We start from the raw sequence: 22,248 nt of genomic DNA on the forward strand, positions 1-22,248 counted from the left end.
ACGTGTTCGTATGATAATTTAATTGACTATTTCAACTGTTAGTTTGATTCACCAAATGATTTCGGAAATAATCAATCAACAGAAGATAAAATAAGTTAATGAAAGGTATCCGTGTCATGAAAACATTAAGAAATCTCAAAGAATGCATTTAAAAAATGAAAAATTGGGATAAGGTACGTGATTTGAATGGCCCGCCACTGGATGGACACATTTATCGTCGGAGAAATCTTTTCCCCGTCAGGTTTTCAGTCCTGATCTAGTGTACCTGACCAGCTGAACGAGAGATCACAACATTGCATCAGTAAGTGTCACTACTCGGTGACAGAAGCCCGTAAAAAATTCTACCTCCACTCAATATTATCATTAATAGCTTGCAAAAAGTGAAGTGACAATTAATTGGCAATTCCCCCCCTCACGTGAGGCACCTGGAAATTTGAGGAACGATTCCAGCGCCACGAGTTCAGGCAACTGTCATTCGTTATTTTTGGCTGTAAATCAATCACGATGGATGGACAGACTAAATTCCCCGATTTCGGACACTAGGAAGTCATCTCCAACTGGACGTCCACCAAATACCCGTCAAGTACACCAGATAATAAAATTATCCAAAATCCAATTATGAAGAGAAATTTCTCCTAAAGTTCCTGAAGCCGATGCTCTATTTACCCCGAATAATCCGATTACTTCGATAAAAGTCAGGCAAAGTCGATCCTCAAAGGCGGGAAAATTAAAATAGCGAAACAGTAGTACAACATAAAGCGAACTAGCGTAGTAAAAGTCGACTGAAAGAAAAATAAAAATCGATGAAAATGGGAAACGCCAAGATAAAGCAGCATTACGAGACAGCGAAGAAGACTGGGATAATGAACTTGTCCCAGAGGAAGATGCTGGAACTGCCTGCGAACCTCCAGATGCTAGCGCCAGTCCTGAGGACCCTCGACCTATCTCAGAATATGTTCAAAGTCCTTCCGGACGAGATCGGCATCTACACGCTAATGAAACAGTTGAATCTGAGTCATAATAAACTGAGGACGATGCCGGAGGCCATTGGGACCCTAGTAAAGCTTGAGATCCTCAACGCAAGCTGTAATTTAATTAATAAATTGCCGGATTCACTGGTGAATCTCTCCAATCTCAAGCAAGTGAATTTATCACAGAATCATATTACGGAATTCCCACTGGTATTCAGTGGGTTGAAGCACCTGGATATGCTGGACGTTTCCAAGAACAAGTTGACAGTTGTACCTGATGGGGCGGCGGGACTCCACGTGACAGAATTGAATCTGAATCAGAATCAGGTCGGTAGTTTCGATGCAATAAAATATCCGGTGCAATACATTGGAAAAATACTAGCACCATAATAAAATCATAAGTTTAGAAACATAAATATAATGAAGATTATAATTATATAAAATAATTATAGGTGTCAGTGTTGTCTGAGAAAATCGCCGAATGTCCGAGACTGAAGATCCTGCGATTGGAGGAGAACTGTCTCCAGCTAAATGCAATCCCTCCGCGAATTCTCAAAGATTCCAAAATATCTAACATTGCTCTTGAAGGAAATCTCTTCGAGAACAAGCAGATCGCCCATTTAGAGGGATACGATCAGTACATGGAGCGTTTCACCGCTGTCAAGAAGAAAATGTTCTAGTTTCGTGGGAATTTAAAGAACTGTAAACAATCGAACTGATAAGGGCTGCGTGTGTTCATTGAGCCATTTCTAATTAAGATGTCTGTTTTCTCTCTATTTATGTGGCTATTTTTATCACCATGATACCATTTGTAAATGCACTCGTGCGATTTTCTACGAGTTTAGAGAAATATTAAATGGAAATAATTTGATTGTATTAAAAAATATCGAATTTTTGGAATTAGTGTGAATGGATTGTAATTATGGAGAGTCTCCTGAAAACCACCACAGGAAGGAACTAAATAAAATTTCACAGAGTTATTTTTTTTCTTATTCAATGCAACAGAAACCCATTACCTAATTTTCGCGTTAACAAGAAAGTAGACAGTGTTAAAAACAAATTCCCCCCGCCACACCTGATGGTGATACAGTCACTGTCTTGACCGCGGCAGTTGCTCACTCATAAGTTCCCTAGTGTTGCTCTCGCATGGCGGCGGACCGTCATTCGAACTGTCGAAGCACTCCGAAAACAAGCTTCTAAAATTCCCCTCCAAGATCGTCACCAGCCCTCTCCAAGCCTTCTGGCCCTCCCTGGGCTTCCCAAAGTCTTTCAAAAAGTCCTGAGTCCTCCATCACCTATAAATCTCGAGTTATTTGAGTTCGGAAATCGGTCCTTGCCGCCCGATTTTTTTGTGCCATAAAAACTGCATGTGTGTCAGTGTGTGAGTATTCTGGGGAGAACCGCGGCGGGGCACTGTGCGTGGTCGTTGCGAATGGCCGACCAGAAAACCAGGGAAGGATGGAGGATAACAATCGAGACTGATTTCGTCGGCAACAAAGCCAAGGTACGTTTTTAAAGCACTCGATTCACCGATTTTTTCTGAAATTATTTGTCCCCGGAGGGTGTGGGGCCGTTGGGGGGCGCAGGGGTAAGGGAAATCGCGGTTTGAGATTGCGAATACATTTTCGCGTTGTCTCCGCTCAATTATTCCCTTCAACTCTTGTTTCTCCTGTCTCTGGGCCTTCAGAATTCGTCCCGAAATGACGTTTGTCATTCTATTTTTGGGGGTTTGTGGGGCTTTTTGAGACCTAGGGCATTTGTTTGGAACTTTCCGAGGGGACAAGACACTGGAGTCCATCGCTGGTACCTCCACTGCTCCCGTTCGCACAGTGCGAACTGGTTTTTAATGAGATGCCGATCATATGGGTGCAGCTTCCACGATTTTTCGGGGGTCAAGGGGTTTAATGAGTATTTTGGGGGTCGTTTTGGATCTGGGGACAGTGGGAAGCCCTCTCGAGGGGCGAGGGACGATGTCGCTGAGACTTGAGAGAGGAAGGGTTTTGGTAATGGAGGGTAATGGCATCTTTTTTTTTTTTTGTTATGAAGTGGATATGTCGGTTCTACTAGGATGAGGATTTGTGGGGGAGTCGGTCTGGAGAATTGGGGATTTGCTCTGGGATCGGCTTGAGAATTAACAGGAGTTGCAGGGGGTTTTGAGAAATTTAGGAAGCTGGATGGGATTTGTTTTTGGATTATGTGATATAGGATGTATTTTCGGGGAACGCTTCATGATTTTTTATTATTTTTATGCACTGGAGACTTTCTTATTCGTCTTGTAGTAATTCGCCGATTTGATTTAGTTCACTGACGTGATTATCGCTTCAGGATGACGTCGAATTTATTATTTATATTCCTCATAGATATAATGGAAAAATTCGAAGGAATTCCATTTAGGTGCAGCTCTTAGAGAGAATTTTAAATAATTGTGGAAACTGTCAATTACTGAAGCCCAGATGAAATGGAAGCTTTTCCCTGTAGCTGTATAACCTCAAAACATCAATGAAATTTTTCCAGCAGTAGGGCAGAAAGATGTCTGAGCCAGAGGAGAGTCCGGCTGTGCCGGATAGTACCACCAGGGAACAACGCCTTGGTTTCTCCCACGGTGATGATGTCCTGCTCCAGCACAAGGATGGAAAATACTATCTTGGAACAATCGTTGAGGTTGATTTATCACGCGAAAGGTGCCTGCTCAAATTTCTCGATAATACATCAGCATGGTCAACTGCCAAGGAGCTCACTAAACTTGCAATGCCAGATTCGGATGTTATGTGTGTACTGTGTAAAAAATCACAGCCAAAGAGTGACAATGATATTGTCGTTTGTGACAAGTGTGGAAGAGGATATCATCAGCTCTGTCATCAGCCCCACGTCTCCAAGGAGGATGCTTCACCAGATTCACATTGGATGTGCAAGAGGTGTGTTGATTGTCAACCCAGGGTGAGGGAGTCTGGGGATCCCAAGAATTCTATGATCAAGGCGAATATCAGGAAGGTCTGCAGTGGGAGGGATCAACCGGAACCACCACCTCAAGATTTGACTAAATTACCTTATGATGTAAGTTTCAAAAGATTGAACCAATCGATCCAGTGTGAAAGCCTGCTCGATTGCTAGATTTTTAGTCAACCGCTGGGTCTGTTTATTAGTGTTTTAGGGATTGCTCTCAATTGCATGATCTGATTTTAATCAGTCGGCTGTTCTTTTGAAGTATGAATGAATATTTTGAGAATAAAGAAAAAGGCAAATTACACATTAATTTTTTCTAAACATTTGATTTATGTTCAGCCTGAAATGTTGACATGGGACGCCCATCACAGAGTAAATGCAGAACAAATTTACTGCTATTGTGGATTGAACGGCGAATGGTATACGCAGATGCTCCAGTGTGCCAGATGTAAGATGTGGTTTCACGAAAAATGCGTCAGCTGTTTGACTCATCCTCTTTATAGTGGAGACAGGTTAGTATAAAAATATAATGACATCCAATAAACATGGACATTTTTACTCAAAGTTTCCTTCGCTTCCCAAGGTTTTACGTATTTGTCTGTTCGACCTGCAATTATGGAAATGAATTCGTTCGTCGACTCGAACTCAAGTGGGTGGATCTGGTGCACCTGATGTTGTACAATCTCACTGTTTATAATGCAAAAAAATATTACGATCTTGACACGGTTATCATACCTTACGCCATGGAGAATTGGAATTCCCTGCAACTACCTCCTAATGTGAGTTTAACAATTAGATCTCTTTTTGTTGTAGAAAAAAATTTTATCGGAGCGTTTTAATCATTTTTATATTTTTTAGATTCTCCAAGCCAATGCAGCAACACGTCGTGAGTCAATCCTCCAAATTCTTTGTAACAACAGAAACCGATTCAAATGTGGCCGCGAAATAAAGAAAAGAACAACGATTTGGGGCCTGCGAGTCAGATTACCACCGCCATGTCCAGTTGTTAATCTACCATCAACTGGTCTTGTTGATGATTCGGTTTTGAGGAGATGCTGGGGTGGGAATAAAAGACTGCAGTATCTTCTGCCACCCGAAAGGTGATTTGAAAAAATTATTGACGAATTTGAAGCGCGAATTGTCAAGCTCTTGAGTTACCTACATTTAAGCGATATCATCAAAATTTTGATTATTTAAACACGGGTAGCAGCATAGTTTCAACCATATTTTAGGGAAATATTTATGTATTATTGGACAGATATATGCTTTGTTAAAACTGTTAAAGTGTAAGTAGGCGTGTAGGGTAGCAGGATTGTTTTCCATTATTTGATGAGTCGAAAGAATTACAAAAATCTTGATGTAGCCTTATTGTTTATACAAAAATCTTCAGTAATGCTATTTGTACTCTTTTATTTTATAGTAATTTTGAATAATAATGATTAAACTGATGCCTTTTTGGTTCGATCAAAGTCGACAACTTTGGGATGAAAAATCTAAAATAAATGAAATTATTTATTGTGTAGAATAGTTTAGACGCTTTTGTTATTTCACCATGTCTCACCGAATTGACTGGAAATTTCCATCACAAGTGGTGATGAAAGCGATGATTAATCTGGACCTTTTCACCAGCTTTTATTTTGTCTCCAATAATGTATTGTGGAAAACTGAAGACGTAGGAAGAGGATTGAATCGATTCGAAATGACAAAGGCCTCATCTCATAATTCTCTTGCCATTGTACTCAAGAATTATGCAATATTTTATGAAAATATTTTGTTTTAGTTCGATAACAATGCCAGAAAGTACAAAACTACCGAGCCCCATGAAGCAGAGCCCTGAGAACGTCGAGATCTCAGTGCATCCCTCGGACGTGGTGATGCGAGGTACAGTTTTTCAAAGTACTGAAGCTGACCAGAGTACTTGTCCGAGTGCAAGCTCCAAGGAGACGGCCACTCAGTCACTGCGTGACAGGTTCGTTTCTTTTGATATTTATCGGTTGGAAAAGGTGTCCAAGTACTTCGACAGTTATTATTATTATTTGTTTCTTATTTACGCTATTTTTCAATTGAAGAGGTTTTAATTTCCTAATGTATATTAAATTGGAATTGATTACTCATTTTTTATCAATATTATTAAAATATGAAATTTTTCGTTACAAATTTCGTTGAACAAAATTCTGAAACAAAACAGAGAGCAAAAAAAAAACAAACAAGCCACTCACTCTCACCATCGAAACTATTTTGATGCTAGGTACAATGGTGGTGGATTTGTTAAAAAGTCGTTCCCCTTTCCAAAATTAAGTTTGCAACGACGAAGGAGATTGATGGCACTTGGCAGTTCGCGTGAAAGGATGCTGAGGAAGCACAAGAAGCGGGAAAAGGGCTGTGTTGATACTGCTAAGGCGCAAGGGGTGAGAGAGGCGAGATACAGAAAGGCGAGGAAACTTCTGAAAAATGCTATCGCCAAGGTATCTATTCTCCATCACTTTAATTATTAAAATTTTTCAATTTCTTTCAAATAAAGCCCGAACAACAAGTTAAGTCAAGTAAAAATACATACATGGAGTCAAAAATAACGAGAACAGAATGGATAGCATCCAAATCGGAATAAATATGAAATGCTTTCGTCAATCTGAATTAGTGACAGGCGCATGAATTAGTAAAATAATTAATCATCATTTCCCCAAAAGAAATACTACAATCTTTCTTCCCTAAACCAGAGTAAAACGCGATCTCCCGAGGTGTCAGACCTGCCGCCAACCCCTCCGACTTCGGTATCAGGTCCCCCAACACCCCCCGCAACAACATCAGCCATGAGTGAGCTGTCAGTACCAAGTTCAGTGGACCTGATGCACCCGCTGCCCCCCTCGACCCCAGCAGATACAAGTGGTGACGAAACAAGCTCCCGTGGCACCTTAGACTCCTTCATCCCTCCACCAAAGGACTTTGAAGGAAAGAACAACCCCTTCCGCAATTTAAGCGAACTCCTGGGAACCCCTGTGCAGAGTACTTCGAGCACACCACTCCCCTACAGCCAACCCCCCATCACCCTACCCCTGCCCTTAACCCCAGTGATATCACAGCCACCAATAGTGAGGCCTGCTAAGCGTCAATTATCTGAGAAGGACATAATAATTGATAGAAATGGACAAGTCAAGAGGCGGAGACAGCACCGCAGAGGGCGCCCACCCCAGCAGCCCCAACAACAGCAGCAGTTTCAGACGACAGCCAGCAAGACCGCTGCAATTATCCCAGCCAGGAGTAACGACGTCAAGGGGGATTTCGTCAGAAACCTCAGGAGTTCGTTCAACAGCTCATCCAGTAGCACCAACAGCCACATAGCCAATTGCGTGGATTACGCCCTCAATGGGAGAAGATTGAGACAACGACAGAGCAATGAGAAAATCATGCCACCTGAGGGGCCACAGAGCAAGACCAGGATAACTACAACCTCGCCCAAATGCTCACCTGTCAAACAAAATGCCCCTGACATCTCCATGGATGATCTCAAGTCCTCAGTTAATATGTACTTCGGGGCTGCCAACAGAATTGCATCTGGGGAAAAGTTCGTCGTTAGGGCTAAGAGAATCGGTCCCGAGGGACAGCTACAGTATCTCATTGAGTGGGATGGGCCTAAGACATAACGGTAATGTTTACTATTATTATTGATTTGAGGGGAGTACTCTGTGATGGGTATGAGGGGAGGGGGTCAATTTTGAAGAGATGAGGTTGAGTTTCTGCACTGCCGGATTTAGGGACTGGCCGCATAGTGAAGGATATTTTTGAGGTGAATACAAAAAAAAATTTTTGTGTTCCATTATCAACTTTTCAACTATAACATCAGTTGTCCAAGCAACTGGAATTGAAAGAAAATAGAAATAATAGCGCCTGGAGAATTACAGAAAAAAAACGATGACAGTCAACCTTCTCTACAATGACAATTCCTCTCGCACTGCGCGCCATCCCTAAAAAAAAATTAAAAATAATCTCTATGAACAATAGAAATTGTTTTTTAGACGAGAAGACGCCGTCCACGTTTGCTGATTCGTATCACTTGTAAATATAATATTAAGGTGCGAATGTCAGATGACGTCAGTGAATGTGTACCGCGTGTACGTTAATGTTTTCTGTGGCAAACAAAACGATGATTGAACTCACAGGTGAATTATCATCGAGAAACGGTGAATATTCAGCAACTGATTAATTTTTTTTTCCTCACAAAACCAATAATAAAGTCAGGAAAGTTAGGGTTGATCCAGTCACACTGGTTTCCCGACGCTATACTGGGAATATTTTTGGATAATTTAGCTGCAAGATTGATTGATACGAAAGCAGAACTTTCCCTGCGAAATTTATTTTTCCAATGGCAATATGAGAAAGTAAATTATTACTAGATGTAGTTGTTCTGCAGGGTCTTCTCCTGGGAGGTAAATCGATGCAATGGATTCTGAACGTTATCAGGGCTTCATTGTGCATTTATAGAGCCCGGAGAAACTGCTGTGGTATTGCTCACAAGACTACCAAACTCAACAAACCAATACTTATGACTCAAAATTACCTCAAGCATGACAGACGAACGATACTTGATTTCATTAGATTCACTCATTAAGTAGCGCCAATGAAGCCTCTTCTGAGACAATATTTTTGGCATAATAAAAAAAATTAATCACCTGATGATCAAGCACAATCGGTGTGGTATCGACAAGAGCTTATTAGACAATTTAAAAAAGATTTCTAAACGAAAATGGTGCAAATGGCGTTTTTTTACGATATAAATTCTATTCATTACTCGAACTCCACAATTGAATAATCATTTTGTTTATCACGTCGACGATGATAAGGGAAAAACAAATTATTCGATATTATTTTACCTCTCGACATTCCTATCGAGTCGAATTTCCCTGAGCATTTAGGTTATATTCATTAAATTCTAGGACGATATTTTGTACAAAATGAACATATTAATTTTCCTTATCTCGTCGAAGATGATAACAAACAACCAAAGTATTCGAAGACATTGCATCTCTCGACACTCGCATTAAATTGTTCAGTCGACTATTCATTGAACATTTAGGTTATGTTCGTAACGACAACAAGAAATGAACACTGCCAAACTTCTAATTTATAAATGAAAAATCCAATATTTAAGTACTGCTTCGCTATTATTTTATGTTAACCTTTGTCACTCAAAGGAATCTCGTTATGATATAATTTGTGTTCTGAATAATGACTCTTCACATTGTGAAGATAGCAACGCAAATAAATTTTGTTCGTATTGAACTACTACAGAAACAAATCGTTAAGATATTTTATTCTTTTCAAGCTCTCGGTAAGCACATTTTATCGTATATTAATGACGATATTATCTGTGTGACATTTCAATTCACGAGGCGACCACACATTTTATCACAATGACGAACTGAATAAATTAAAAGATATATAAAAATTGAATGAAATTAGGAGGAAATTACTGCCAGTATCGTGTGTAAATATTTCCAATTTTTATCGAAATACATATGTTAGATTAATAAAGTTATTGAATACGTGTGTGTGCCAGAGAGAGAGAGAAAGAATTATCGAGAAAAAAAATGGCTCAAGCGCTTCCAGTGGACACGTCTGCGCCGTTGGACTCCCCAAAATGCCCACCGAAAAATATTCCAAAAAATGAAAATGTCTTGATACATAATCATCCATCAATAAAACCTTTTCGTGCTGTACGAATTATCGATATCACTATTGTTTAATTTATAAATAATAAAATTATTTTACACAAGTATATGCCAATGATGGATAAAACTAAATAATAAGTATTTCATTATTTAATTATTTAGTTTTCAGTGAATACATTTTACCCATCATTGCTATATTTTTTGCATTTCACTATTGGAAGATCAATGGACTCGAGAGTATTGATTAACCCCCCTCTTAATGTGATGTGATCTATGATTAATGTAAAGATGACGTAAAAATGGTCCACTGTGAAAATATGATGGATTGTGAGGGATGATTGAGGTGTGTGTGAGATGTGAATGATTTATGTTTATACATCTGAATGGCGGAGACATTTTTATTCGTGTATTGTAGCTAGGAAATAAGATTTATTAATTTTCTTCAGTGACGGGGCTCCGATGGATTGAGGAGGAGTGAGGGGGACAAATTAAGACCCCTCCTGTTTCTTATCTTCAATGTTGTTCTATTCAGCTTGGGCAAAAGAGACTGATAAATAGATCCTTTATCATTTTTTTCCTTTCATTCGTATCAAGTTCATTGTCTCATTTTATCATTACTCTCGATTGTTTTATTCGTAATTAGGTGAATTGATATCATTCCTTTAGAGAAATTGGATTTATTCTCGATGGTGTTAAACCGTTGAGCGCAACGATCATCGTTCGCGTGTAAATATATCACCGTTAATTATTACAATTGATTGATTATCATTCGCCTGTTGGTGGAAGGTCATGAGCGAATGTGTGATGAGTGTCAGTGATTAGTTTCGAAGCATGAGTGCTTTTTGTTTTTTTTTTAGTTGGCTGAAGGTGCGATAACGTGTAGATTGTACTGTTTATGTTATCAGTTTTTAATGTACTCTCAGACATTACAATTTATTACAATGCGGTAATGAAGCTACCATGATTGTTTTTTTTTTTGGCATACTTACATATTGCTATGAATCTTTTTATCATAATGTATGGAATAAACATGAAGTAATGAGATAGTAAGATTTATAATTATTACGATGATTAGTGTGATGACTGTAAAGTATACGTACGATTTTTTGAATGATAATAAATGCAACAGAAAAGGCTATCATTCCAAATTTTATATGCCTGTTTATTATTGACAATCCTTTTTTCCTAATTGATTTTGTGACTTAATTTTCTTCTGAGTTGCAGAAGCAATCCCTCTATGTTATTTTATTTATAAACACATTGAATTAGTTAGCCTTCAATTTTGTTATAATTTTCATTGGTAGGAGAATGTGAAATAACAAATCAATATTTATCATGAATGTTAGACTATCTTTATTATTACATCTGTTTAAAAGATATAACTTATTTATAAAAATATGGAAAATACAATTGTGGGACAGGGAAAGAAGATAGGTTCAAACATATCTTTAGTTTTTCTTAGACACGTAGTTTTATACTAATAAAACTCAGTACTTTTTACAAATTACAAGGAATAACAAATTCTATTATAATCCATGTATCATCTCTAACTTAATTATTGACCATAACCTACTCCATACCTTAATTTTAATTTTATTTAATTATTTTTTATTTAACACAGAGTGAAGGTGCGTCAGAGAGCATAATTTATTGTCATTGATTCATAAAAAAAATATTTTCATCATTGAACGTACGTAAAATACGCTCAATCGATTAATCTCTCGCGTGTAAGGCCTCATTTATGAATACAGACTAATGATTTGTCACTGGGGGGATAGGAACTGACGTCCCATAATTCATTGTTTCTTCACAGTCTTTTATCATTAATTAGCTGAACGAGCTCATGTGAATGTCATTTATTACAGAATTCTTCGTCTTTTCGTAGGAGATCTCCATCACACCGCTGTGTAACAATCATTGCATTAAGAATAATAAACAAAATAATTTATAGTATCCCCAATGCAACGGATAATCACACGACATATCGTTAAACATTTTGTCATTTAATATAAATCGATAAACATGATTAATCAGATATTCGTTCAAACGATTACGAAAAAAAATATGATTTATTCCATTTATCAGGAGAATAGTAGTACATCTAGCTCATATTGGTGTAGAAAAAAAAATATATGTAAAAACAGTTTGTACAAAAATCGAGAGAAAAGATGATAAAGCAATACTCGACAACAGCGTGAGTAGACAAAGGGATATTTACAAATTAAACATTTATCCATTGCATTAAATAATCAGAATTGTTTCGATTATTTTCAAGCGTTTCGTATCTCCGTCGAAAATCCTAGTATTGCAGACGCGAGTCGATCTGTATCGGTCGATAAAACCTTTTCTCTCGCAACAAATTCTATGTAAAATTATTCATTATACGAAGATACCACTTGTCATTTTTTAGCAATGTTCTTTGCCACCCCAATGCGGGCTGGACTCTGGCCAGGCGGGACAGGGAATCGCAAGGATCTCATCGACGTTTCACTTATCTTAATAAAAGATTCAAGGCAGTTATAGTAGTTCAAAGGGGAGGACTTATTTATTTTATCCACTAACCATAAATTCACGAAATTTGGGATTAATCTTCGTTCTTTTTATTTCAAAATGGAATTCGTAATTTGGGAATGTAATAGGTAGGAATTGCACTGCCGATGTCTTTTTAATGAAATTTCTGGTACAAGCGTGGTAGTTTGATTTAATTAATGCAAATTGTCAATTCTGAAGATACATAAGCCCAAATATTTAACTAATTAAAAATCAAAGGTTTTTTTACTAATGAAATTTTGTCTGGGGATGAAAATTGGACATTTCAAGATGATATAAACTTAAATATTGAATTAATTGCCCATTTAATTATGATCTGTGATGAAGCCCAAGAGTTCCTGAAATTTCATTGATTTTCAGACAGTGCATAAACGAATTGGAATGTCTGTATGGAACATTCATCGCCCAAGCCCTCCAGTTCCCTGTGCCAGTCCCCCAAGTCCCCTATCACCTACATAAATTCAAAGGCACAATCCACTTTCCCTCGAGTATTTGAAAGTTAAATCAGTAAAATAATGAATACTCGGCAGTGGTGATTAGAATATTCAAACGATCCCTTAAATTGTCTCAGAGACACGTGATCGTGCTAAATCTAAATTAAATAGAAATTACACCTAATCTAATCGATCTCCATTGAATATTTACAATGTCAGTTACGCTGCTGTCTCACCCAGAGGCTATACTCGTGAATAAAAAAATTCTAGAAAAAGGTGTTCACTCATGGCAAGTGGAAGGCACCTCGAATGATTGAGCTATTCCCAAGAAGACAGGTGTATAAAACCCCTCGAATGTTCATTCACTATAAAAAATATAATATCTTAACCTCATTATGCTCACTACACCCCAATAACCGAGTACGTCGAAGTGTCTCTGATTCAATATAAAAAGTCTTTGTAAAAAAAGAAACATCAATATATGGAATAATTCACGACGAGTCAGGCAGCGACGTAATTTGAGTCCCATTTGTAAATTTGAAGGAAATTTTATGAAGAAAAAACAAATGCAAAAATATGGGATATTAGAAGTCTTACGTATCCAGAAATAAGTAAATCCAGCCATATAGACTTGAATCCTAATATCTCTGTTCCTGGTTTTGCCGTTAACTTACCGAATATTTAATTAATAATTAAATGACGAAGTTGAACTGAATTTTTCCTCTCAACTGAATAAGTTAGTTCCATTCCCCCAATTGAATATCATCTATCCCGACCATAACCACGGAAAATCTCCCCCGCCCCTAGGCTGCTTGACTCGTCATGGCATTCCACCCATAAAAAAACCCTAAGCTCTCACCCCTCTCAAATATAGATAGCCTCAGAGCCCTTACTACTTTGGTGCTGTCCCCCAGTGCCATAAGCATTGGGCGAAGCCATGCACTCGGACCAATCGCTATTAGAATGCGGTGAGCTGGATGACCAATGGCCGGGGCTATCCGGCGAAGGTGTTGGGAAGCTCTCAGGTGCCTGCATAAGATGCTGTGGTGTCACATCAGGCCCAGAATGATGGGAGGGTGGTGTCAGATACTGATAGTATTGCTGACTACTCCCCTGTGGTTGCTGCATCTGTCCCTGCTGCATGGCTTGCATCTGCTGTTGTCCACTGGAGTATGGAATATTATCAAAGTCAAAGCCCACCGGTGGCATACCACCGTGCTTCTGGTGTGTCGCCTGTCTCATGGCAGCGATATGTGTTGGAGATGTTGGCAGTGATGGCCTGCTTTTTGCTGGTGATGGTGAGCCCATGTAGCTGGCCTGTGGTGAAAGTGTCATATTGGACTGCACTGAGTGTGGTGGGCTCTGATTGCTGTAAGGTGGTGAAAGTGTATTAACCATTCCCTGTGTTTGTCGCTGATGTGATGTCAGCAATTGGTCATGAAAATTTCCGAGACCGTAGTTATTCGTGAATGTATCCAGTCCCAATTGCTGTAGTCCCTGAATTCCCTGACCCTTTATGCAATCCTCGTAAGCTGGTGGTTGTTTTGTCGTTGTGTGCCCTACTAGTGGGAGCGCATTGCTGTACAAACTTGCGCTGTCGTAGGGGCTCGGTAAATTGCCTTCTGCTCCCTCCGCTCCCTGAGGGATCTCCTGGTTTGGGGGCTGTGCACCGCGTTTTGTTGGTAATTTTTTAACTGACCCTTTTCGCCTTACAGCAACAGCTCCCTCTGATTCAGGACTGTTGGGATTGCATGGGCCAGTAGCCTTGGGGCGTTTCTTTGCTTTTGTATGCTTTGGGGCTGAACCGATCACAGTTGGAGGTGTTATCAATTGAGGATGATTGGGGGAACCCATGAGTGGGCCATTGGGTATTACTGATACCATCTGAGGGGATCTGGGAACATGCTCGTCGAGGAGCCTGACAATGTCATGATGGAGACGCTCAGATGCTACGTCTCTGGGTAGTCTATCCATATGATCTGTTATTTCGCGATTGGCAAAAGTATCCAGCAGTGCTTTGCAGGCCTCGAAGGAGCCCTCCCTGGCTGCTAGAAACAGTGGCGTTTCATCCTTGTCATCCTGCGCATCCCTGTTGGCGCCATGCACCAGGAGAATGTTAACAGCATCAACATTATTGACAGCAGACGCCCAGTGGAGTGCTGTCTTGCCACTGTTATCAGCAGCATTTATATCAGCATCGGCATTGATGAGATCCTCCACCATTCCCTCGGTAGCTAGTCTAGCAGCGAGAATTAGAGGAGTAGTTCCATCGTGCATTCTGGCATTTAAATTGGTAGCTCGATTCCTCAGAAGAATCTGAAAGACTCCCATAGCATCAGCAGCAACTGCAGAATGCAGGGGAGTCCTTCCAGTGTTGTCCTGAGAATTGGCTTCAGCTCCAGCGTCTAGAAGTCTTTTGGCAGCGTCAGCCCGGGCGTACCTGGCAGCCAGATGAAGGCTTGTTTCACCGCTCTTCTCAGTAGTTGCATTGAGATCGGCTCCCTGGGCCACCAGATCCGAGATAACGGCTGCTGTCCCATCAGACTCGTCCTCCTCCTCTCCAGTGTCCAGTCCTCCACCCCTAACAGCCGCCACCATCAACGGTGTCATGCCACAGGGACCCCTGGCATCGATATCTTGACCGTGTTCGAGGCTCGGTGGCGTCAGTACCCCAGCCTCTGGCCTCCTGATCTCAGCAGCGTCCAGATGTTGCTGTGTCCACATTCTCGGTTCAGTCTCCTCATAATCCGTCACAGCCGTGTGATCACTGGCATATCCAGGCTCAATAGCCCTCATCCTCTTGGAGGGTGGCAAATCAGACTCGTCATCAGACCACTGGACCCTCCCATTCCCTACGTCAATGTCCATACAATGAACGGACCCCTGCTTGAGATTCCTCATCTCCTGTCCATCTGGCACTCGTCTCGGTGTCTTATTAATTCCCCTCTGGCGTCTCACCCGTCCACTTCCCCCAGAGGTTCTTAGAAAACCGTCAGGGAACCAGGTGACACCGACAGCCCGCTTTCTCTGGGCCGTCACCAAGACTCCCACCAGCATTCCTCCCAAAATCACAATTACAACTCCAATGAACACATACTTGTAGTTCGTGGGGGAGTCCCGGTAATCTGTTGTCCCTACCACACCTCGCACCTCCTCGATCGGAAAGTCCCAAGATAGTGTGTGCTTGGAGGCAGTGGCGGCCAGAAAATCAGCAGCTTCAGTTGCCGAGGGGAAGCAAATGGCCCCCGGTGTGACTGCACACTTTCTGTTATCAATCTCTAGATAAACGAGAACACCATTCTGATTGTCGTAAGTCTGAGGTCGTCCGAAAAAGCCCGTAGGCTTGCCCTGGTCTCTGGTCCCCTTCCACGGATAGATCATGTCATTGCCCAGCTCGTCCTGCTTGAGTCTCAGGGTTGTCCGCAAGTCGTGACCCATTAGTCTGAGGAACGCAACGACATTTTCCCTAAAAGTCGTCATGTCCATGCGAATCCTAAAGCTGATGGCACCATCAGCAAGGGCTGGAGGCTCGCGTTCGCAGTCCATTCCGTCCCAGTTGCACTCCTCATTGTTGCAACCATAATCACAGTGGCCATCGGCATAATGTTTTCCACAGTAGGCGTCATAAATGGGATTGCATCTCTCCAACTTCTTCTCGCAGTCGCGTCCATCAAAGAGACACTGTGCGTTATTACACTCCTCGTCGCAGATGCCGTTCATGAAGACGTCCCAGCACCTGATCCTCGCGGTGCAGTTGCTCCAGGGATTGATACCCAGAGAGCAGTCATTGCCGTCAAAGTTGCATGCATACTTGTTGCACTCCTCGTCGCAGCGACGGTTACCAGACTTTTCCTCGCAATGATTCTCCACGCACTTCTTACGCTCGCGTTCCAAATCCTGCTCAATTTCCCCTCGTTGGTGCACAATATTGGCAGGACGTCCGAATATTCCACCCCGTCCGTTCTTGTCATAGATCTCGCAGTTTTTACCTGTCCACTTGGGTGGGCAGGAGCAGGCGTAGTCGCCGACTAGGTCTTGGCAGATTGCGTCTGACTGTTGGCAGGGATTGCTCACGCACTCGTCTTTTATGTCGATCTCGCAGTGAGTACCGGAGGTTCCTGGAGGGCAGTAACACTTGTAGCCCATCTCGGTTGCAGCAACTCCACACGTGCCTGGAATTAATGCAGAATTGTTGCGTGGGTGAAGCTGACCAGAACAGGTGGGGGTAATTAATTAATTTATTATTATCGATCTCTTTTAATTGACTCTTCGCATGAGATTTTTGAGTGTCATCTACCGAAAATAGAATAAACAATTTCTGACACCTAGTCTTCCACATAAATAATTGTAAATCCATGCAACGATTAATTTTATGAAGTAAAAAAAAAATCATAAAAATAAAACGACCATTACCTCCATGAAGACAAGGATCAGTATCACAATAAGATCCAGCAAACTCGCAGTTGTGTCCATAATAGTCACTAGGACAGAGACAAGTGTGGCCAGCTTGTTTGGCTGTGCATACGCCGCCATTTTGACAGGGCGAGCTGTCGCAAAAGTTCACCTTGACCTCGCAGTGTCGTCCCATATAGCCGGGTTTGCAATTGCAATGATAATTATTGACCAGCTGAACGCAATCCTGCGTTCCTGGTGCTACGCAGGGATTGGACAGGCACTCATTGATGTCGCCCTCGCAGCGTGGCCCAACAAAGCCCGGTGGGCATTTGCACTCGAAGCCAGCAACTTTGTCAGTGCAGGTGCCATTGTTGTGACAGGCCCCAGGTACGCAGTCATCAGGATTGATCTCGCAGAGGATGCCAACAGTACCCGGTGGACAGGAGCAGCTGAAGTTGTTGATAAGATCGTGGCAGGTGCCACCATTTTGGCAAGGATTGGCGCGACAGTCGTCGACGTTGAGTTCACAATTCTGTCCCTGAAAGCCCTTGGTGCACTGGCACTGGTACGAGCCGACGAGATCTTTGCAGACGGCGCCATTTTGGCAGGGTGCCGAATCGCACTCATTTATCTCCTCCTGACAGTAGGAGCCGGTATAGCCTTCGAGGCAGTGACAGCGATGGCTGTTGCCAAAGTCCTCGCAGGTGCCGTTGTTGCAGAGAGATTTGTCGGGGACATTTTTACGAATGGCTGCATCCTTGCAGGAGACCATTTCCACGTCACACACCTTGCCAGTCCATCCTGGCGAGCAGTTACAATGATACTTGTTCTTTTGTTGCACGCAGGTAGCATCATTTTCACAGGGTTTGTCAGCGCACCAATCGACGAATATGTCACAGCGTTGGCCGGTGTAGCCGTAGGGGCAGTGACACGTATAATGTTGGTTGATGTCATCATGACATGTCGCACCATTGAGACAGGGTGCGCTGTCACACTCGTTTATGCGGTATTGACAGTTGGAGCCGGTGTAACCGGGTTGGCAGACGCAGGTGTAGTTGTTTATACCGTCGATGCATTTACCACCGTTCATACAACTACTCTCGGTACAGTCTTCGTCATTGGTTTGGCAGTTGATGCCAGAGAAGCCCAGTTGACACTGGCAGGTGTAAGAGTTGACGTACTGATTGCAGATTGCACCATTTTGGCAAGGAGCCGATTGGCATTCGTCTACGTCAATGCCACAGTGCTTGCCACTGAAACCGTCGACGCATAGACACGTGTAGTCCCCAATTCCATCGAGACATGTTCCACCATTCTGACAGGGGAAAGACGCACAGTCGTCTGTGTTTATGATGCAGTCGCGTCCTTCGTAGCCCTTGGCACATGCGCAATGATAGGAGCCATTTGTGTTTCTGCAAGTAGCGCCATTTCTGCAGGGAGACGTCATCACGCACTCGTCGACATCTTCATCGCAGAGACGACCAGTGTAGCCAACAGTGCAGGTGCAGGCAAAGTCCAAGAAGTTGGAGGAGGGCGAGCATTTGGCACCGTGGAGGCACTTGTTGGGTGAGCACGGATCCAGCTTGTCCTCGCAGTTGCGTCCCGTGTGGGGCAATTCGCAGACGCACTTGTAGTCGTTGACGAGATCGATGCAGGAACCGCCATTTTGACAGGGATTGTTGGCGCAGTCGTCGATGTTGGTTTCGCAGTTGGTGCCGGCATAGCCCGCCAGGCACTGGCAGGAGTAGTCGTTGAGATGGTCGATACAGAGTCCTCCGTGTTGGCAGGGATTCGAGCCGCACTCGTCGATGTCTACGTCGCAGCGTTTGCCACCGTAACCAGGTAGACAGTGGCAGATGAACTGGTTGACGCCGTCCTCGCAGCGACCGCCGTTGGTGCAGGGATTGCTGGCACATTCGTCGAAGTCGCTGAGGCAACGGGCGTCGTAGTAACCCCGCGGGCACTCACAGCGGTAGTCGTTTATCAGGTCGATGCACCGGCCGCCGTTGGCGCAGGGATTACTCGTGCATTCGTTTATGTCGGTCTCGCAATGCTGACCGGTAAAGCCAGGCTCACATTCGCAGGAATACCTGTAAGATTTAGATTAGTTCATGAGGAGTTGTCATTCACTCTTCCGAAAATTAGAAAAGTCAAAAAATCGGTCAAATACAAGAATTCCATTCACAAAAGGAGAAAACATTTCGGAGATACTCGCAGTCAGAGACAGAGTTCATTCAACCACACTTTCATTTTTTTCAATCAAATGATTTAATTTGATGAAAATATTCAGTATTGAAAGATAAAAACAAAATAGCAAATGGATTCAATTTCTAATCCAATTTCCAATAAGTATCTTCGACTCTACAGAAAATTACACTATAAGAATGAATATTTATGAAAATTCATTTAGAATCTGAATCGACTTGCAACCTGTTATCGACGCAATACTGATTAGTATCAACGATAAATCAATCCATAATGTTCCTCAAAATAGCATGTTTCAATCATCAATTTACTTGGATTGAGTAAGGAGACGATAATCGAATGTTTACGGAGGTGAACTAGCTGCCGAACACGAGAAAATGAATATGAAAAAGTCATTTAAAAGCCCCAGGTATTTACAATCTCTAATGACAGCATAAAACTCCTGCGCCCCTTGAATTCTGAGGCATAAAAAATGCCAATGTTTCTATCTCAGATATTTACGGTATCGCTTAACTACACTAGAGAAATCAAAAAGCCCCATAAACACTTCACAAGACCGGGGACTTTCATTTATACATTCGATTTTTGCATAAATACTATCCGTCATAAATTCCATACTTATCTCCTTACTCCGTGAGGGGCGAAAGGGGGAGGGGGGCGGCTCACAAATTGCAAACATAAATATCAGGGGCAAGTGAAGGGAATCAGTGAGGCACGAAATTAAAGCAGGTGACTGTGCGAAGAAAAAAAAATGGCAAATCAAAATATTATTCAAGCACACTCCGACACGTTTTACGTACCATCCAAGAGCTGGCATCCGATTGCTTCGAGATCGATCGATCGGGAGATAAAAAAAGTGCACGAGAGATCGGCAGATTAGTATAATGAAGACATTTATTTCGATATTTAATGTTAATAAAGATGAGGCCCTGGAGGAGGAGAGGAACCAACTGGTTCTCGTCACGAGGTCAATGTTATTCTGTTGGTGAGAGAAATTTTTCCGAATGACTTTCAGTGAGAGCGAAATTGAATTCACTCTTTAATAAATTACTAAAATAATGACAGGTTTTTAGGAGAAATTGCTTCGATGAATATTTCCTTAATGAGACACAAAACCCCTCGCGACTTAATTGTCGACTGGAAAAATATTCCATTTAACTTCATCACCACCATTACCAACGCCTCCATGAGTACCTCTCACCCCCACACTCCTCATAAAAATTCAAAAAATACGCACCTGTTGATGCCATCGACACATCGTGCACCATTTCTGCACGGATTGCTGTAGCACTCATTGACATTGATCTCGCAGTTAGTACCGGAGGTGCCGGGCCTACAAATGCACTGATATCCGTTGATCCTATCCTCGCATCGTCCCCCAAACTGGCAGGGATTGCTCTCACACTCGTCGATCTGCGTCTGGCAGAGTTTTCCAGTGAAACCAGGAAAGCAGCTGCAGGTGAAGGAGTTTTCACCGTCAATGCACGTGCCACTTTGACAGGGATTTGATTGGCAGTCGTTGATATTCGTCTCACAGGACGCACCAGTGAAGCCCGGTGGGCACTCGCATGTGTACTTGGCTATTGAGTCCTGACATGCGCCCCCATTTTTGCAAGGAGACGAGGCACAATCGTCAATATTTATCTGGCAGTGGGTGCCGGCAAAGCCTTTGGCACATTCACATTTGAAGGAATTCACTAGGTCTGTGCAGCGACCGTTGTTCAGACAGGGATTCGCTGCACACTCATCTATGTCTATTTCACATTGAGTACCGGTGTAGCCTGGAAGGGAGAAAGAAATTATTTATTTCGTTAATAACACTGGTTTCAATTTATCAATTTAATTATCTATTTATTACACTAGCTAAATGTGGAGGAATTTTTTCGGAATTGAATTTGTTGCAACATCTCTGGAGTCTCCAGAAATAATACATCTATTGGAATAGTTCCTTCGAAGAATGCTAGCCCACGCGTAGCCTATTTACTTCATCCGAACATGACAGTATCAATTGTCGGGCGGAAACCTATCTCTCTCTCTCTCTTTCTCTCTTGGAACGCTGTTCACATGACATACACCGAGGAGAGGAGAGTAAAAAAGTAAGAGAGATCCGAAAGAGCCGAGAGGAGAATTAACATACGAATACGCTTGGTTTGCGCTCACAGTCGTGGTTACAAACGTTGAATTATTAAACGCCGAGAGGGAGGGACTGGCCGCGAGGCGGGGACCACCCGAGAATTTTTTAACGGTGACTTTGACTATGTTCTGTACGCGTACTGGGGCCCATTGTTCATTCGGAAGGACAGCGATTCCGATAATATTTTATATTGAGGAATTCAATTTGTTTTCATCCGTTTTAAAAAAATTTTTCCATTGATTTGTGGTTTTATTTGAAATATTTTCTTTTCTTATTAGTCATACCCCTTTTATGAACATTAAAATTCTCCGGTCATGCTCCACTTACTCGAGAAAAAAAATTCCAAATGACAGATCATAAATAATTTCCGCCGACAACGAAGTTGACAATAAACTCTGTAATTCAAAATGACTTCATTTTGCCTCTCGTCGGAGGGAGTTGCAACCAATTCGACCTCTGTGAGGTGGATGAGCCATAAATCAGAGCAGAGCCCACGCAGCCAATTTATCCCTCGGCTATGCAAAGATGGGACAGAGAGGGAAAAAGGGCATTTGAACGAGACACTGCACATCCGGGGAATATCGAAATTAATGCACTTAATTGTCCGGAGCATTCTTTAAGCACTCGACATTGTTATTGCATCGCCGCATAATTAATACCCAATCGCATTTAATCCCAATGGCGATGAATTTTCCCATAAAACGGCAATGGAGAGGGGGAATTCAATGTGAAAGTTCAATGGCTGAGTGAGTGCGAGACAACTGCACGCAATTTGTTCCCTTAACGACCTTAACTCGTCTCTTTTCAATCCTACGTAACATTGAATCCGCGATGATGCGGTTTGAATATATCCGGCTCGTTTCCACCTACCATTAATCAGCTGTTGATTTGGCGAGTTTGTTTAATTCATCGGGGCTCGGTAATTAATTTTTTATTTCATCTGTTTATTT

At 42.0% G+C, this 22,248-nt stretch overlaps 3 protein-coding genes across 7 annotated transcripts in view; 2 read left to right on the top strand and 1 right to left on the bottom strand.

The window, feature by feature from the left end:
* The first annotated feature begins 249 nt into the window (after positions 1-249).
* LOC135166005 (leucine-rich repeat-containing protein 57) lies at positions 250-1,951 on the top strand. Its single transcript, XM_064127906.1, has 2 exons — positions 250-1,298; positions 1,424-1,951. The coding sequence occupies exons 1-2, from the start codon at positions 804-806 to the stop codon at positions 1,649-1,651; spliced, it is 723 nt and encodes a 240-aa protein (XP_063983976.1). The 5' UTR covers positions 250-803; the 3' UTR covers positions 1,652-1,951.
* A 167-nt stretch (positions 1,952-2,118) lies between these two features.
* LOC135165885 (PHD finger protein 19) lies at positions 2,119-10,728 on the top strand. 3 transcript variants are annotated; one of them, XM_064127665.1, is made up of 8 exons: positions 2,119-2,475; positions 3,486-4,025; positions 4,254-4,426; positions 4,498-4,693; positions 4,773-5,014; positions 5,695-5,883; positions 6,214-6,379; positions 6,632-10,728. In XM_064127665.1, exons 2-8 carry the CDS (start codon positions 3,501-3,503, stop codon positions 7,553-7,555), a joined length of 2,415 nt encoding a protein of 804 aa, XP_063983735.1. In that variant the 5' UTR covers positions 2,119-2,475; positions 3,486-3,500; the 3' UTR covers positions 7,556-10,728. The 3 variants fall into 3 exon arrangements, with proteins under 3 accessions (XP_063983735.1, XP_063983733.1, XP_063983734.1); XM_064127663.1 differs by having other exon boundaries at positions 2,120-2,475; positions 6,163-6,379; XM_064127664.1 differs by having other exon boundaries at positions 2,120-2,475; positions 3,489-4,025; positions 6,163-6,379.
* Positions 10,729-10,909: 181 nt separating this feature from the next.
* The window catches only part of LOC135165881 (neurogenic locus Notch protein), a 110,732-nt gene continuing 99,393 nt past the window's right edge, over positions 10,910-22,248 (bottom strand). For 2 of the 3 annotated variants that reach the window (XM_064127649.1, XM_064127651.1), the window contains 4 exons: positions 20,402-20,945; positions 19,965-19,988; positions 16,978-19,049; positions 10,910-16,736 (listed from right to left, as the gene is read on the bottom strand). In XM_064127649.1, coding sequence (XP_063983719.1) covers positions 13,429-16,736; positions 16,978-19,049; positions 19,965-19,988; positions 20,402-20,945 — 5,948 coding nt within the window. In that variant the 3' untranslated portion in view covers positions 10,910-13,428. The remainder of the gene's footprint in view (positions 16,737-16,977; positions 19,050-19,964; positions 19,989-20,401; positions 20,946-22,248) is intronic. The other variant, XM_064127650.1, reaches the window with a different exon arrangement.

This window comes from Diachasmimorpha longicaudata, chromosome 9 (assembly GCF_034640455.1).
Source record: "Diachasmimorpha longicaudata isolate KC_UGA_2023 chromosome 9, iyDiaLong2, whole genome shotgun sequence".
NCBI lineage: Eukaryota > Metazoa > Arthropoda > Insecta > Hymenoptera > Braconidae > Diachasmimorpha > Diachasmimorpha longicaudata.